The 15,635-nt window shown below is 45.8% G+C and overlaps 1 protein-coding gene across 8 annotated transcripts in view; it reads right to left on the bottom strand.

Annotated features, from left to right (window-relative positions):
- Nucleotides 1-15,635, bottom strand: part of ATP11A (ATPase phospholipid transporting 11A) — a 142,776-nt gene that overhangs the window by 8,391 nt on the left and 118,750 nt on the right. For 6 of the 8 annotated variants that reach the window (XM_036011468.1, XM_036011470.1, XM_036011469.1 and 3 more), the window contains exons 21-29: nt 15,214-15,316; nt 14,813-14,958; nt 14,217-14,276; nt 13,270-13,397; nt 12,349-12,484; nt 11,819-11,842; nt 4,620-4,685; nt 3,525-3,628; nt 1,122-1,287 (exon numbers count right to left, since the gene is read on the bottom strand). In XM_036011468.1, the coding sequence (XP_035867361.1) occupies nt 1,122-1,287; nt 3,525-3,628; nt 4,620-4,685; nt 11,819-11,842; nt 12,349-12,484; nt 13,270-13,397; nt 14,217-14,276; nt 14,813-14,958; nt 15,214-15,316 (933 nt within the window). The remainder of the gene's footprint in view (nt 1-1,121; nt 1,288-3,524; nt 3,629-4,619; nt 4,686-11,818; nt 11,843-12,348; nt 12,485-13,269; nt 13,398-14,216; nt 14,277-14,812; nt 14,959-15,213; nt 15,317-15,635) is intronic. The other 2 variants (XM_028526466.2, XM_036011474.1) reach the window with 1 other exon arrangement.

Genomic DNA, 15,635 nt, shown 5'->3' with positions numbered 1-15,635 from the left:
CTTCTCTTTCTTGCCACCGAAGCCCTGAATGTGTCCCTGTCCTACGCTGCTTGTTTAAAGGTGGTAACAGGAGTCGGTATGTGGTGAAACTGGACATGTGTGCTCTCACTGAGCTTCCCGAGTTTGTGGCAGCCCCGATTTCACAAACATGACAGGTGAACTGGTGGCACTGGCTTCAACATTTTTACACTGCACCCGAGTTCTAAGGAAGCTCACCAACCTGGATCCCATTCAGTTGCTGGGATCGGTGGGGGTGGGGCAAAGTCAGTGCCGCACCATTGCCACTCCTAAAGCAGTGGAGGGCTGCCTGCTTTCCGTCCCTAACATGGGCCAACAACACCCTCCCTCCCACCTTCACCTGCACCACCTGTGCTCTAAGAGGAAGACATGCAACCTGTAGGAACAGCCCCAGCTGTGGCTCCCATCCTCTCACCAGGATCTTTCCTTCTCCTTATTGAGGTTCTGCACCTCCATGGGCAAGTCACAGGGGTGAGGGGATAGGGGACATGCCCTCCCTGAGACTGCAGGGGTGAAGGGATGGGGGACGTGCCCTCCCTGAGATCGCAGGGGTGAGGGGATGGGGGACGTGCCCTCCCTGAGAACTCTGGGAAGGGCCAGAGTGGTTTTCGGAAGCTCTGAGTAACACTTTCTGGTGACCTATGCCAGTTTGGGCATTTTGCATCTCACTACCTAAACCCAGAATTCAGCTTGTTGGGCTCAATTTGGGAGCGTGGAAAATAAGTAGACCTCCTAATTACCAGAATTTCCCAATGTAAATGCTAAAGTTTAGAGCCAAATTCATCATCCCTAAAAAACTGCAATTTTACCTTTAAAGTAATGATTAATTTAAAAAAAGTTTTTAGATTCACACAAATTTCTTTTGTATTGGCTTAATCTTTTTCTTATTTCAGCTAATTAATTGCTTAGGTGTAAACATGGGTCATCTTGAATTTTACCTAAAATAATGTTTAAAATAATCTATTATAAAAGTCATTAGTAATACTTGCACTGATGATATTTTCAGCCCAGACCGTTCACGCCCCCCTCTGTCATGGCATTTCCCACTCTGAACCTGGGGAGCTGCAGTGCACCACGCCCCTACCCCGGGAGCAGCTGGGTACCTGGACTCTCTCTGTGGCGCTGGGCCACAGCTGCCTGCACAAGACTTTCTTGAGAACGTCGGGAAGGAGGCTGACAGTGATGAGCAGAACGATGGCTAGCCAGGCAGGGCCACTGGATAGCATCTGTATGAACACATAGTACATCCTTTGATAACTGAGGAACGGCCTGGAATGTGGAGGGAAAGAGAGAGACGTGATGCGGGTCAGAGTTGTCAGGAGAAACACTGGAATCCCGCCCTGTCTTCTCCGCCGGCACGAACAGCCCGTTTGTTCTGGCAGTTTTTACTGGAGGCACTGACAGTCACTGGGCAAGGCATTTAGCTGGCCTGCTTTGAATGAGTCACTTAGATAACTGGATGTTGAATTTCCTCTGTGATGCTGGGATGTTAACGGATGGGCAAAAGGAGGAAGGAACTCTGTGAGGTCATCCCAAGGGGAAAATAAGTCCCTGAAGTGCAGTTTCAGAACAACAAAAAATATTTTAAAGCATTAAAGTAGGTGACTTTTTTATATTACAAAATCACAATGGCTATTATCATGAAGATATACAACAGTTCTGATCTGCAGAGCTAGTTAACTACCTACAGCTATGCCATAAAAACCTTAAAATTTCTCTATAAAAATACATAGTATAAAATGACTTCCTCATCAGGCAAATCTATAATTCAAAGAAAATATCTATATTTGGGCTCCATGAGAGAAGTTGAAAAGGATGAAGCAATTGATACGATGCTGAATTTAAGTTACACAGTTTCATGAGCCCCAAAGCCCAGGAGCCAGTCAGAGAAGTTTTCAGGATGGAATCTTCCTCTTACACAGTCATAGCTTCAGGAAGTTCACAAAAACTTCAGGGACTTTTAGCTTGGGGCAGGGTTTTTGGAAACCCACCGAAAGCCTATCTCATTTTTTTGTCCATATTTCCAGGTCTCAAAGGACATGTACTGCATTGCTTTGGTCACTAGAGGGCAGTAATGTAACGAGAGGATGGTGGGTATCTGTGATCACCAACCTGGGGATAAGACTCATCACAGAGGCTTTCTCTCTATTTTCAGGGGGTGCCTGTGTGTGTTTACCAGGAGCTGTGCTCCATATTGAGGACGCAAAGTGGAGGGGACATTGCTTCTGGCCGCACACCCAGCCAGGCCTAGGGCGAGGCCAGCACATCCAGTTGAAGAAGGCATTCCCTCCAGGTCATGGCCCCTGGGGCCTGCTCACTGGCCTTCCCCTGGTCCCAGCCCTGCTTAGGAAATGCTCGGTCTTACAGGGAAGGCAAAAATGTAAACAGGAGAATTACAGAAAAGTATGGTACATGCTGTGACAGGAGAATGCGGAAATGCGTGGGGACGAGGTTGGAACCATCTGTCTGTGAGGTGGTTCGAGGGCAGCACTGAAGGGGACAATGAACGGCTGGGTTTTAAAGGATGAATAGGAGCTCCACAGGCAGGCTAGCTGGAAAGGACGTTTTTGGTGGAACAGCGCGGGCAAAGGTGTGCTTGCGGCAGTACCAGGATAGATACCAATGTGGCCCCTTACTGCCTTCATCAGGGTTGGCCAAACCAGCACCACAGTGTGACCGCTTTGTTGCAGTAATATCCAAACTGCTGGTCCTGTTCACTCTTCGCTCACATGTCCACTTTTAACACAGTGGTCTTTCTAAAGCAGCAACCAGACTCTGCCACCCACTCTGTTTACAGTCCTTGTCAATCCTGTCTCACCCTCGTCAGATCGGGGTCAAGGCCCTACCTGGCCTGTGGGCCCCCTGTGGCCTGCTCCTACGCACTTCTCCAGTGGGACCCAGGCCCCTCGGCAGTCACAGTGAACTTCCCTTTGCCTGCCAGGGGCCCGCCTCAGAGCAGGGCCCCGTCTGCAGTCAGACTGCCTCGGCCCAGGGGAGCTGTGTTTCCTGTCAATTTTATCATTTGTAGTGGGCAGAGAATGTGGTTGTGAGAAGATGAATGAGGCACACCCTGTCAAATATTTAATCACACCTCATTCTAGGAAGCATTTAATAAATGTGACCTATTGTGATAATGATGGTGATTTTGTCCCAGGTTTCAGTTTAAGTAATAACTTTATTTGAGAAGCCTTCTCTGACCTTCAGTCTGAAATAGGTCCCTTGCTAGAGCATCCAGGTTGTTTCTCACTTGTCAAAAGCCTGATTAATTATTAACCAGCATGCCCCCCACCCCACTGAAAATGTGGGGTCAAAGGAGCAGGGACCGCACCTGCCTCAGGCCCTCCGCGGTCCCCAGGCCTTGGCACAGTGCCTCACACACACCAGGCATTCGACAAATACTTGCACACAGGAATGAGGGTGCACGGAAAATGCGTTTTGAGCCCCCAGTGAAAGATACCACAGGACTATAAAGGTAACTATGATTGCATAATACTTCTAATTCATACCAGATAATTCCTCCCCAGAGGAGGGAAAAGACGATGTAGAATAGCAGCGACCCCCAGATAACAAAATGGTTTATCCAGGTCCAGTAGTGTGTGTCTAATGCCAGCTGAAAGAAAAAGACGATTAATGGTGATATTCCATAGACACATCAGGGTGAGCCATGGCAAGAAAACAAAGCCAGAAAATAATGAAACCAACCAACCAACGCCCCCATTTTAGCCAAAATGCCCATATGAAACTGCTTAGGGAAAACAAAACCCTATTCTTCCAAAAAAGACAAGGCATGTGAGACATCCGGTCCTTATAACCACACCTTCCCTAGTGACACTCACAGGGCCTGGGGAAATGCACCCTGGGAGGCTTTTAGGGGACGGGGGCGGTCTCGGGGCGATGGCTTAAGGCCTTGGCTATACTCCTACTAAGGAAACTACTTTGGGATTTTCTTCGTGACACTTTTTAAAATTCAGATTGATAGGTGTGGGGACTTTCATGATGCTATCCCATGTAAAATGTGACTTTGAAAATAATTTTAATCTGAATCCTTTTCTAAAAACTCATTGACGGGTGGGTGAAAAAGGTGACAGAGATTAAGAAGTACAAATGATAAAAATAGTCCAGGGATCCAGGGATCCAAAGTACAACACAGGGAATATAGACAACAATATTGTGATAACTACGTGTGGTGTCCGAGGGTACCAGACCTATTGAGGCAATCACTTCACAAAGTATATATTGATAAATATCTAATCACTCTCATGAATACCTGAAACTAATATAATATCGTATGACAACTGTAATTGAAAAATAATTTAATACAAAATAAATTAAAAAAGAGAAGGCTAATTCCTCCACCTATTTTCTGTATAATTCCAGAAATTTGCATATTGGGTCCTGGGGTGGGGTGAACCTGACTCAGGTCTGCACCTGACTCATTTGGGAGGTGGTAAGAAGGCCCCCGACTGGGCCCTGGGGCTGTCTGGGCTGCATGAAGCGTGGGTTTAGGATTTGGAACAGACTGGTAATCCACAGACAGGGAGGCCTACACACGCAGGGGCTAAGTGTGGCTAGGAGAAGAAACATCAACACGAGAGAATTACCTTTAGTGTAACTGTAAATACCATGACAGTGAACACCAGTGTCCCGAAGGTCCAGTTCCCAAATATCTGTGGGGACAAACAGTCCAATCAGTCTCTTGTCAATATGTATTTTTCTCTTTTCACACTCAAACAAGAGCATCTAGAGAATACATCTCATTGCTCGTGCGTGCCAACACCTCACACCCCAAAGATGCAGGGACTTTGCCGTGTTACTACAAAGGTAGAGGAAATGGCAGTAAATACCCTGGGCCGCTGGAGACCCCCGGCTTCCCAGCCCCACCCCTACACTGATGGTCCTGTCACGGCTGCTACTGGCCCCCTCGGTGCCGTCAACAAACCTCAGTCCTAACGTCATAGACTGGGAGCAAGAAAAGTACCGAAGAGCTGGCATCGCAGGGTGCTGTTTTTTCTGTTTTGGGTTTCATGTAGGAGCAACATCTACCTGTTATCTAGCTCTACGCCTTCCGCACGTTCAAGAATAAATCCCGTAGAGTTTCTGTCTACTCTCTTTTGGACTCAAGCCAAACACCTGCCTGCTTCGCAAGAAAAACAAGTGCTAGGACGTTTTGCTAGTAAGCAACGAGAGAAAAATCACGACATCATGTACGGGTGACACATGGAGGGGACTTTCCTCGGGAAAATCACAGGGAAGGAGGGAGAAACGCAGGCAGGCAAGACAGCGCCACGGGAAGGCCCCCAGCGGTCAGTCTGATGGCCAGAACCACAGACGTGACAACAGCCCCTCGGAAGAGGCCTTGGAGCGGGAGAACACAGAGCAGGGTGTCAGGCGCTCCCGGGGACCGGGCAGGGTGCAGGGAGGGGGGAGTGTGGTGGGAGCACGTGAGAGTCACATCGTGAAAACAACACAGTGCTTAACTACAGACAAAGACACAAGCAAAATGAAACACCACTGCTCAAGACTTCTTTCTGTCAGAGGGGAAAAACTCAGTCTGTGGGACATCTTATGCCATGAGAGTAAATTTCTTCAGGATTTCTACACAAAGAATCTGGTGTGCCAGGTACTCAGAACCCATGCCTCTCAGAAAACATTCCTTGTACTTCGTAAAAAGAAAATAAAGCTGCATTTCACAAAGAATTTAAAAACTGGAATACAAACGGCTTTCCTCTATGGTTGATTTTCAGCCACAGAAATATGCCTGCACGTAACTCGATTCAGGGGAAGGTGCAGGCTACCGGTCGTGTGATACGTTTCATGAGGTAAGAACTACTGGTAGAATTCCAGGAGGAAACCTAACTACAGTGTTAGTACTTTGTAGTAAACAGACTTCTTAAGGGCCAACCTCACCCCCCCTCCCCCAAATCAACATCTCTTTACAAGTTATTGCTCATTCATCATTGTGATGGCAGCTGGGCTTTCATCCCTCAGACCCACCCAAGCCAAGAGCCCTCAGTGGGGAGGGGGTGCGGGGCAATTCTGTCCCCGGGGGACATCGGCAATGTCCGGGATCATTTTTGGTTGTCGCAATGGCGGGAGGGGTGCCACTGGCATCTAGCCAGAGGTTAGGCAGGGGCCAGGCCTCTGCGAACTGCATTGGGCAGCCCACAACCCTGGAACTGTCTGGCTTCGAGTGGCAATAGTGGTCAGGCTGGAAAACCCTCAAAAAAGTGCTCTCCATTCAATGCTTAACTTTTTTATCCTCGCCCAAGGATATGCTTATTGATTTCAGAGAGGGGAAGGGAGGAACAGAGAGAGGGAGATAAACATCAATGTGACAGAAAATCATTGACTGGCCGCCTCTCGTAAGCGCCCTAACCGGGGCCTGAACCGTAACCTAGGCATGTGCCCTGACCCAGTATCGAACCTGCGACCTTTCAGTCTGTTGGATGACATTCCAAACAATTGAGCCACACAGGCCAGGGCAACACTTAACTTCTGAGGCAGGAAAATTGCACAACTCTGAATTGGGCTGCGGACTGGCAGAGGCCTACAAAAATGCTCGGCCAGCTGGGTGCTGGAGAACAAAGTGGCTCTGTGTTGTTTTTGCGGGAAGCTGGTGTTAGCCAAAAGTGAAGGGTGAGCCAGAGGCAGCTCTGGATCCCACGTGGGCATCCTAATGGGACGTGGCAGTAAGGCCATCACCCGGCCCTGCACCCTACTTCCTGATACCCCAGGCCTACACGTTCGCCACCCCTGCTCGGCAGGAAACCTGAAGCTCTTTAAAAAGAGATAGTAGCAAATTGTAGAAACGGAGCTGCAGAGAAGAGGGTGACAGGACATTATCAATAGCGCCACAAGTCAGGGATGAACTCAATCATTCATTATTTCTCTCTCCTGGAGGGTACGGGGTGCTTCTCTAGAGCACTGCTGGGCTTTCTCAGATTTGGTAGGTTATGGTAAACCTGGGATCACAAGTTAGGCATCCTGATGCGCAGTCTAGTAACACACATGGGCCTTGCCCATGGCTCCGTTGGTGGGGCGTCATCCCACAAAGAGAAAGGTCGCCAGTTCGATTCCCGGTCAGGGCACATGCCTGGGTTGCACATTTGGTCCCTGGTCCGGCACATACAAGAGGCAATCGATCAATGTTTCTCTCTCACGTTGATGTTTTTCTCCTTCTCTTCCCCTCTCTCTAAAAATAAATAAAATCTTAAACACACACATACACACACCTGGGCCTCAGGTGTAATTTTACAGGTGAATAGCAACAAAGCACAACTATCTTGAACCCAGAACTGAGAATTTTGGTCAGAACTCTGGGCAATACTGGGATCTGCTCTACCCTCACCTGTGTCCTCCAGCTATTTCTGGCTCACGGGCATAGACAATCATGGTGACATTTCTGTAAGTTCCTCTTAATTTCCTTTTTTGTTTTAAGGGAGTCCTCAGGCTCATTGCTAACAGTCAATTTATTATTAAAACTCCCAACATCTCTATAGATTTTGGAGGTGGGACACGGGGTGGCTCACTGGGATACCATTCTCCTTTCTCAAAGGGTTGTCCTGAAGGATGGCCTTTTTTTCCCAAGCAACATAAGTTCCCCATCCCTCCCCCCATGAAGCTTTGAGTCTCATTTCTTTCCTAACTGTTATCTCCACTGAGCATTTCACTAACTTTATTGGCTCATTCGGACAATAATGAAAATTTAGTAGGAGGTCTCTGGAGGAGCCACTCCACCAGATCTAAATTTAATCTCTTCACACACTTCCTCTCTCTTCTGAGGTTTGTATTTTGCAGAAAATTTTCCTGCTTTTTAAAGACCTAAGATCCAGACCAATTTATTTTTTATGTGTAAAAATATTCCAAAATAGACATGACTTGTGTTTTTTTCAAGATCACAGTCCTAAGAAACACCTACGACATTCCCTTCACACACAGATTCCATACTTCTACCAAGTCTGCTGGCGTAATTTGTCCTTGCTACACTGGCTGGCAGCGGCTCAGATTTCAGCTTACATTGATGTCAGCTGGCTCATATTATACCATGCTCCAAGCTTTCAAGTTTTCATCTAGGAATACCCTGCTGCTGTCTTACTATTCTCATGTGAGAAATAACTGTGCCTCCTGATGTCTGTGCGGAAAATGCCCAAGTGAATTTTCCTTTTTCAAAAGTTACCTATGATTCTAGTGTTCCCTCAACACTATGCATGCTCAATAAACACTCCTACAGAATGATTAAGGTCTTAAAAACAAGTGGTCCTCCCCTACTGCCAACAGTAGAATAGGACATCCAAATTATACCACCAAGAAGATGCATTCTTGTTTATCAGGGAACACCACCGGAAAAGTGATGAGCATTATAGTCCCCACATTGCCCTGCTACCTTAGAACCAAGGGTGTCATCATTACAGTCACCCGAGACCACCATATTTACTTACACTTTGCAGGTTTACTTGAATTACTACAGAACTAACCTATGATACCATTTTTAGTTTTACAAGTGATCTAATACTCTTACCCCCAAGCAAATAAGAATTTAAGCACCAACAATCCAGGATAAGAAAGGCTCCCTCTAGGGATATAACAGCAGACACTCAGCCTTGGGCTTGCCCTTGACATGGAGTGGCCCTGGGTTATCCCAACCTCCTGGAGTCCTGTCCTCCCAGTGACAGGGGATAAGTGTCCACGCTAGGCCCTCCACACACCTGTCACTCATAATTAGGGACAGTGAGCACTATTCATCTTGCTCTTACAACTCTTAAGTCGTTAGATTATTTAACTTCTGTAGAGCATTAGTGAACTGAAGCAAATTCCACGTCTCAAATGTGTAACTACAGACAAACACCTTACATTAAACACCTTATTTGGCACCAGCTGTCCCGCGTGCTGCTCGATAATATTGTTAGGCGGGATACACAGTACACCCAGGCAGGGAGGAGGAGGGAGATATATCTCAACCCCTAACTAAGCAGTCCTGAGTTTGCTCCAATGATATTGCCAGGTGTTCCCACATCACGAGAAACACTATGCTAACACAGGAGGAGAGAAGCCCTTGAAATTCTATGCATAATTTCCACTATTTGGGAAAGAAAGGCTCGAATCTGTGTATTTCCTCCCAAGGCTTGGAACATGGGAGGGGGACCACTGTGCCCGAAGAATCCCATAAAGCACCCTGGGTTAACTGCTCACCTCTGGTCACTCTCTGTTTTACAAGGGAGGCCCTAAGGCGTATGGAAAGAGCCCATAAATAACCTTGAATAACTGCCTCCTGTCTACCCCACATCTGCTTTACAACAAGGTGAACACCTGGGGTCTGGAGCAAGATAAGGATTCGGGCTAACAGACCCCCCACACATAACTAAGTTTGGGCAGTCACGTCCCCCCTGGAAAGCTGGCACCTCCTTTACCCACCAATCAATATGTAACTTCTTCACCCCATCCTGCCAACTACATAAGTCCTCAGAACAAAGGACCTGGGGCTATTGCTGCCCCTGCCCCTGCCTCTGGCTGCCCTTACCTCGCCAGGCCCTGAAACTCTGCCTTTCTCCCCCACCTCATCAAGGCCCGTTCTCTTCCACTACAACCGTATCACTCAGAAACCCTGCTTGCACGCTAATAGACTTGCTGATCTGTGATTCTCTACTGCGTCGGCAAGAAGAACCAAGTTTCTCCCGTAACAGTGGTCACCAGGCATCTCAGAAGCTTTTCACATTACAAGGTGTACGTTGTGTGTGCTCAGTCTTTGTCACAACAGGCCAGTAAGCAGAGGGCTCTCAAAGCTCTTGGCTGATGAGTGGCAGGTCACACACCGGGCATTTCCTAGCTAGAGTGATACAGGCCAACTTGTGTTTTTGTTCTTTATTCTGGTCTCTCTTTGTGTCACTGTTTTGAAGTCTAATTAATAGTTTTGTCCAATAACAGCTGAGCAAAGGCATGCGAGTGGCAACTGTGGGAGACATAAAAGTGTCACAGAAAAGCATCACCCTAGAAGTTAGTACTTAGGTTCCATAGGGGCTCAGGGCACCCTGAAGGAAACAGGAAATAGGAGATATATAAGGATTTCTACGAAATCCTTGGATCATATGAAGGGCCTTGAAACACCACTGTGCCCTCGGACCCATGGCGGTATAAGGGGTGGCGGGATGGAAGTTCGGTTAGTGATGCGTGGGCACTGCAGGGATCCGAGCAGGAAGGGGAGGTACCAGGAAGGCCTCTTTACGGCCAGAGCCCAGAGACACACCACACTGGTCAGTTAGCACTCCCATGTACGGGGTGCATGAACCAAGCATGCCTTTTTTGGGGTATCCTTTTCCCCATGTAAGCCTTCTTCAGACATACCTATCATTTTACTATGTAATGCTGAAACTGAAACAATTAAGAAGCAGCATGTACTATTAAGAATAAACAAATAGTACAAACTTTGTACCAAACATTCTGGGTTTGAGTTCCAATTGTCTGACTTTAACTGATCTGAACTTTAATCTCTTTGAACTTTTGTTTCCTCAACCACGACTATGACCACGGGCGATTGTAGTTGAGAGAGGATAAGGCTTGTGAAAATAAACTGCAAATAAAGTGTCAGAGGAACGGCACCTATTTTAGCTACTATGATCCTGGAATTTCAGTCCTCGGGACACAAAATCTTAGTTCTTTTTAAGATACATGCAAGGTGCTCACTGAAAGCCTAACCATAAAGAAATTTTATAAAAGAAACATAACAACATTAAGACAACTCTCTTTAAAAAAAAAAGATTTTACTTATCTATTCTTAGAAAGAGGGGAAGGGAAGGAGAAAGAGAGGGAGAGAAACATCAACATGTGAGAGATGTTGCCTCTCACACACCCCAAACTGAGGCTCTGGTCTGAAACCCAGGCCTGTGCCCGGACCGGGGCTCAAACCGGTGACTTTTTGGTTGACAGGCCAGTGCTCAGTCCACTGAGCCACACCAGTCAGAGCAAGGCAGCTCTCTTTAACGACATTTATGACCTGTTAGCATTCACAAGTTATTCAATGAAAATAAACTAAGACAAAGAATAAACTCTAGAAAAATGCAAAGTTTGTAGAAGAGTGAAATAAGACTTTAAAAAATTCTCAAGATCCATTGAGTGAAAATTGTTTTACGTTATAATGAAAGATAACAGTGCCTTTTAGTAATGAGAAATAAGAAACAATTAAATAAATGGGTAAACAACTTCCACGGGACCTGTTGCAAGACCTTTGTGTTCCGGTCCAATAGTTTGAAGAGATAAACGATACAGGAAGGTGAAATGGGGAAACAGAGGTGTCCTGTCAAATGGGAAGTGAAGTAAGCCTCCGTTCATAAGTTACCCTTCTTTCAGGTCAACAGCAGGGTTTACTTTTACGGCTAGGTCAACATTCAGGCAGGCAACGATTCTGAAGTGTATTCCATGTCTTTCCCAGTTTTCCCAGGGAGCATGGGTTTCCCACTTCCAAAACAGTATCTCAGCAGGCCTCGCATGCCTCCGTGTGTTGCCTCTTATTGAAGGGAAAGGGAGGTTCAAACAGGTCAGGTTAAAAAACATCACTGACTCAGTGACGATCCTGACACAGAAATCCAGAGATAAACACCAAGTGCAAGTGGTCAGATGACTTCTCCAACACACGATGCACGGACTTCTCTATGCAACTGCTGTCTACAGGGAGGGGCAGGGAGCAGCGGCTAACAGTGTCTCTACTGACAAAGCACACAGAAGAAGTCACATTGGAAAATATTTTCGAGAAATATTTTATCTAGAATGCACTCCAAAAACATAGAGGACACACCCACGATCGTCTTACCATGTGTGTGTTGGTGGTCATTATCTGAGAGTGGGAAGGAAAGCGAGTCGCAAAAAGAAAAAAAGCAAGATACAAATAAAACAAACCCTAGAAATTATGCAAACAACCAGAGAGCTGATGTCTATTAGAAACTATCAATCTACTCAAGGCAAGGAGAACAGATACTTAAGTACATGTGGAAAAATGCTAAAATGTGTTAAATGTAAAATTAATCCCCATATTAAATAAGCCATGCCTGAACGATCTAACTAAACCACTGGACACACAGCTGATGGTGAAATATAAGATACAAAGGTAAAGTCTGTGTACCCCCATGATGGGTATTTCCCACAGTCAGCAGGGCTCTGCAGAGCTACGCAGAGCAGGGCATTGCTGGTGTACTATGTCCTTTATAGTGATTTGGTAGCTACATACCCAAGTATCAGGAGACCCTGCAGGCTGTGCTGAGTGACTGCACTGAATAATGATCACACGCAATTTGAGGGTCATTCCCAAGTACCCAAGTCAACAAGACCCAGTTCCGTACTAACCTGTCCATTGCTGGTCACCGTTGTATTTTCAAACATGAAGTAAGCACCAAAGAAAAATACTAGAGCATCGAATACTCCTAAGAATGTCCAGTAAATGAACACTCGCCAGCGGAGTAGAGCATTCTTGGCGATATCTCTGTGTAAGTAAAACGGCGGGAACATAGTGACTGCATTGCATTGAAACCAGCCTCGCTCCATGACCTGGCCATCCCCAGTGTGCTCTGTAGTGACCAGCCAGTAGGGGCTCTAAGTCACTGGAGAGATTCCCTCAGTGATAACATGTGACAAAAATCCACAAAACTGTAGGGCAGTATCACAACCAGGGTACTGACAAGGATACCATCCACCCATCTTACTCGGTATCCCAGTTTTACAGCATCGACCTGTATTTTTTCTCAAAACTACACGTGAATCTAGACTTTTCTGATATAAGTTTAATTTAAAAAGCCACAAAAAACCAGTAACACGTTGAATCTGCCAGAGATCCTGGAGTGCAGTGCTGAAATAGCAGACAAACATCTTTTCCTTATTCTTAAAGAGTACTTTTGAGCAGAAAAGAGCACACCAAGATATGATCTGTTTACTCCCCCCCCCCCCCCCACGTAATAGTACATATGTGGTTTTTAAGCCACAAATCCACTGGGGTCACAAGGGGATAGAAACTCTTCTCCCTGGCCCTTTCATAATTATTGAAAAACATGGCAAAATACTAACCGGTTTAATATGCACATTTCAAGGGTAACATAAATCTATATAAATTTGAAGTATGATCAGTTGGTAAAAGCAAGTGTATCTATCACCTGACACCAAATAGTTCTGGTTTTTAAATAACTCAAAAAGGCATTTATTTGCAGGCGCTGCTCTATGGCTACCTCAGTATTCCCTGAACGCTAAAGTGAGTGTGTCTCCGAGGCTCAGCACCTGTAGAGAGAGGGGTCCCTCTTGAGCGTTTCTATGCTCACGTGCTGCTCCATCAGGCTGTACAGGAGAATCGGCAGGGAAGTGAAACTGATGTTGTACAGCGTCAGGTAGGCTGTGTCGTACAGGGTCTGCAGGAAGGAGACAATCAGCTGAAGACAATACCCATGTGCCTGGATAAACTTTTTTGATGTTTTTTTAAATATGTATTTTTTAAATATATATATTTTTAATTTGCAAAGACCTATTAACACAAGCATTCTGACATACATACAGAGCCTTCTTTCTACAGATTTAGAAGGACCAGGACCACTTTCAAAGCTTCATGATGTCAATCAGTCAGAACTAAAATAATAGCCAAGAGAAGACCCAACTGTGACCCACTCCATTTGGCCATTGCAAACTTGCAACAAAAAAAATTGCAGAGAAGTGTGTAATTTTTGATTGCCATCTTCAAGTTTCAATCTTTCCCAGCCCCAGACCCTTCAGATGAAAGCAGCTGGCCCACAGTTCATCTCAGCAGGACAGAAAAACAAGTGAGTGACAGAAAGAGGGTGCCCTTCTCCCGCCAGATGGTTTGCACTCCTCCACTCCTCACTTGAAAGTGTCAGAAGCTGGTGGTGAGACACCCAGGAGAAGACCTCAGATTTAGACTTGGTCCTTTCAATCAGGGTCAGAAAGCCCAACACCGCTCTCCTGGGCCTGGGGTAGGCAGGTTCTGGGCATACTGCTCACTGGCGTGCATGGGAGAGCCTGCAGTCAGCAGAAACGGGCCCCTCCATGCCACGCCGCTCCTTCACCCTACCTGCTGGCGGCGTTGCTGAGGGCAGCGAGACTGAGGGCAGCTGGGCCACCCTCACCATCCTGGCCTGCCTGCTTCTGCAGTCCACTCTCCCCCCACTGCACCACCCACATCCAGGGAGCTTCTGACTTGAGATATTAGGACTCACCTGTTGTGAAAACCCACAGAAGAACTGGTATAAAAACTGAGGGAAAATGAAGCAGACATTCTGAAAGACAAATCACATGCCTGTTAGTTCCAGGGCACACTATAAGGGGCATCTGATCTCCTAAGAGGCTGTCCATGTGCTACCATTTTATCAGAGGAAAGGGACCCAAAGTGTCCTATGTTCTCAGAAAAGCAGATGACAGGCTTTAAATTTTTCTCTTTTTTAATAGCATCTGTAATGCATATGTGACCACGTTCTGGTCACTTTGAGAACATATAATATACAGGGAAATTAGTTAAAGAGAAATGAGGAGGCAATGTAGGTGTCAGTATAAACAAAAAAGAATCACACTACATAATGAATAAAAATTATGTCAAGGAATTTTAAAAGAATGCCCCCTCCCCATCCCTTTCATAACTGGTATCTTTGGATTGGTCCCACATTAAATCGGGTGAATGTGAGAAAAGTGTGAGGACCAACCCCTTGCTTGCTGACTGTTACTTCTGGTAGCGCTGAGGCATCCGTCAAATGCGTCATTCCATCATGGACATTATATTTCACTGAAACAGTGACAGGAGCAAGGGAATCCTTCCTACCTTATAAAAGAAGTATTGCACAAGCTCGGATATCCTAATGTAATAAAAATGCCCATGAACGAGTAGCATCTTCTTTAAATGCTTAAATTTCGGTATTGCATAGTCACTGTTCCTTGCAGCCTGACGACCTTCCTTTCCAATGACACCTGTGAGAAGGAAACAAATGTGATGACTACAGTCTCTCGACACCACACATGTGAAAATGGGAATAAGCAAAATAAGGCTAGATCCAACTGCTAATACATTTCCTAGTTATGACTGTACAAAACCACAGACGCTGCTCTCAATGTGCCATCTGAAGCTTATGGTCTCGCCCTTTGGCTGAGTCCCCTTGTTGTCCAGCTGAAGTGATAAATCTCAGCTACCAAGATGTGCAGGCAATCAAAAAAGAAGAGGCTTACCTATGCCCACGTGGGCCTCCAGGATCATGCTGACGTCATTTGCACCATCACCAATTGCTAACGTAATAGGGTGCTCTTTTGAAAATTTGATTAGTTTAACAATCTGGAAAAGAAATAAATACAGAATTGATCTTCTCTGTTTTATTTTTGCTCAGGTTACTCCTTAACTAGGCATAAATAAGAAATATTTAAAGTTAGGCAAGAAAAATGAAAAGATTATTTGCTTAGAGTGAAGGCACTACATTCAATCTATTTTATCCACACGTGATGAAATCTATTTCATTTCAAAGGCAAAACAAAATAAAGCAGAAGTAGCTAAGGCATGACTACAATGGGCTGGTGGGTGAACTCTGAAGCCGGAGACATAAAATTCGGGAAGCAGTTTTCAGTAACTGCTACGCTCACATATTAAAATGCACAGG

Source organism: Phyllostomus discolor, chromosome 11 (assembly GCF_004126475.2).
Source record: "Phyllostomus discolor isolate MPI-MPIP mPhyDis1 chromosome 11, mPhyDis1.pri.v3, whole genome shotgun sequence".
Classification (NCBI taxonomy): Eukaryota; Metazoa; Chordata; class Mammalia; order Chiroptera; family Phyllostomidae; genus Phyllostomus; species Phyllostomus discolor.
The sequence above is the reverse complement of the archived record's forward strand: the minus strand, read 5'-3'. Positions and strand labels throughout refer to the sequence as shown.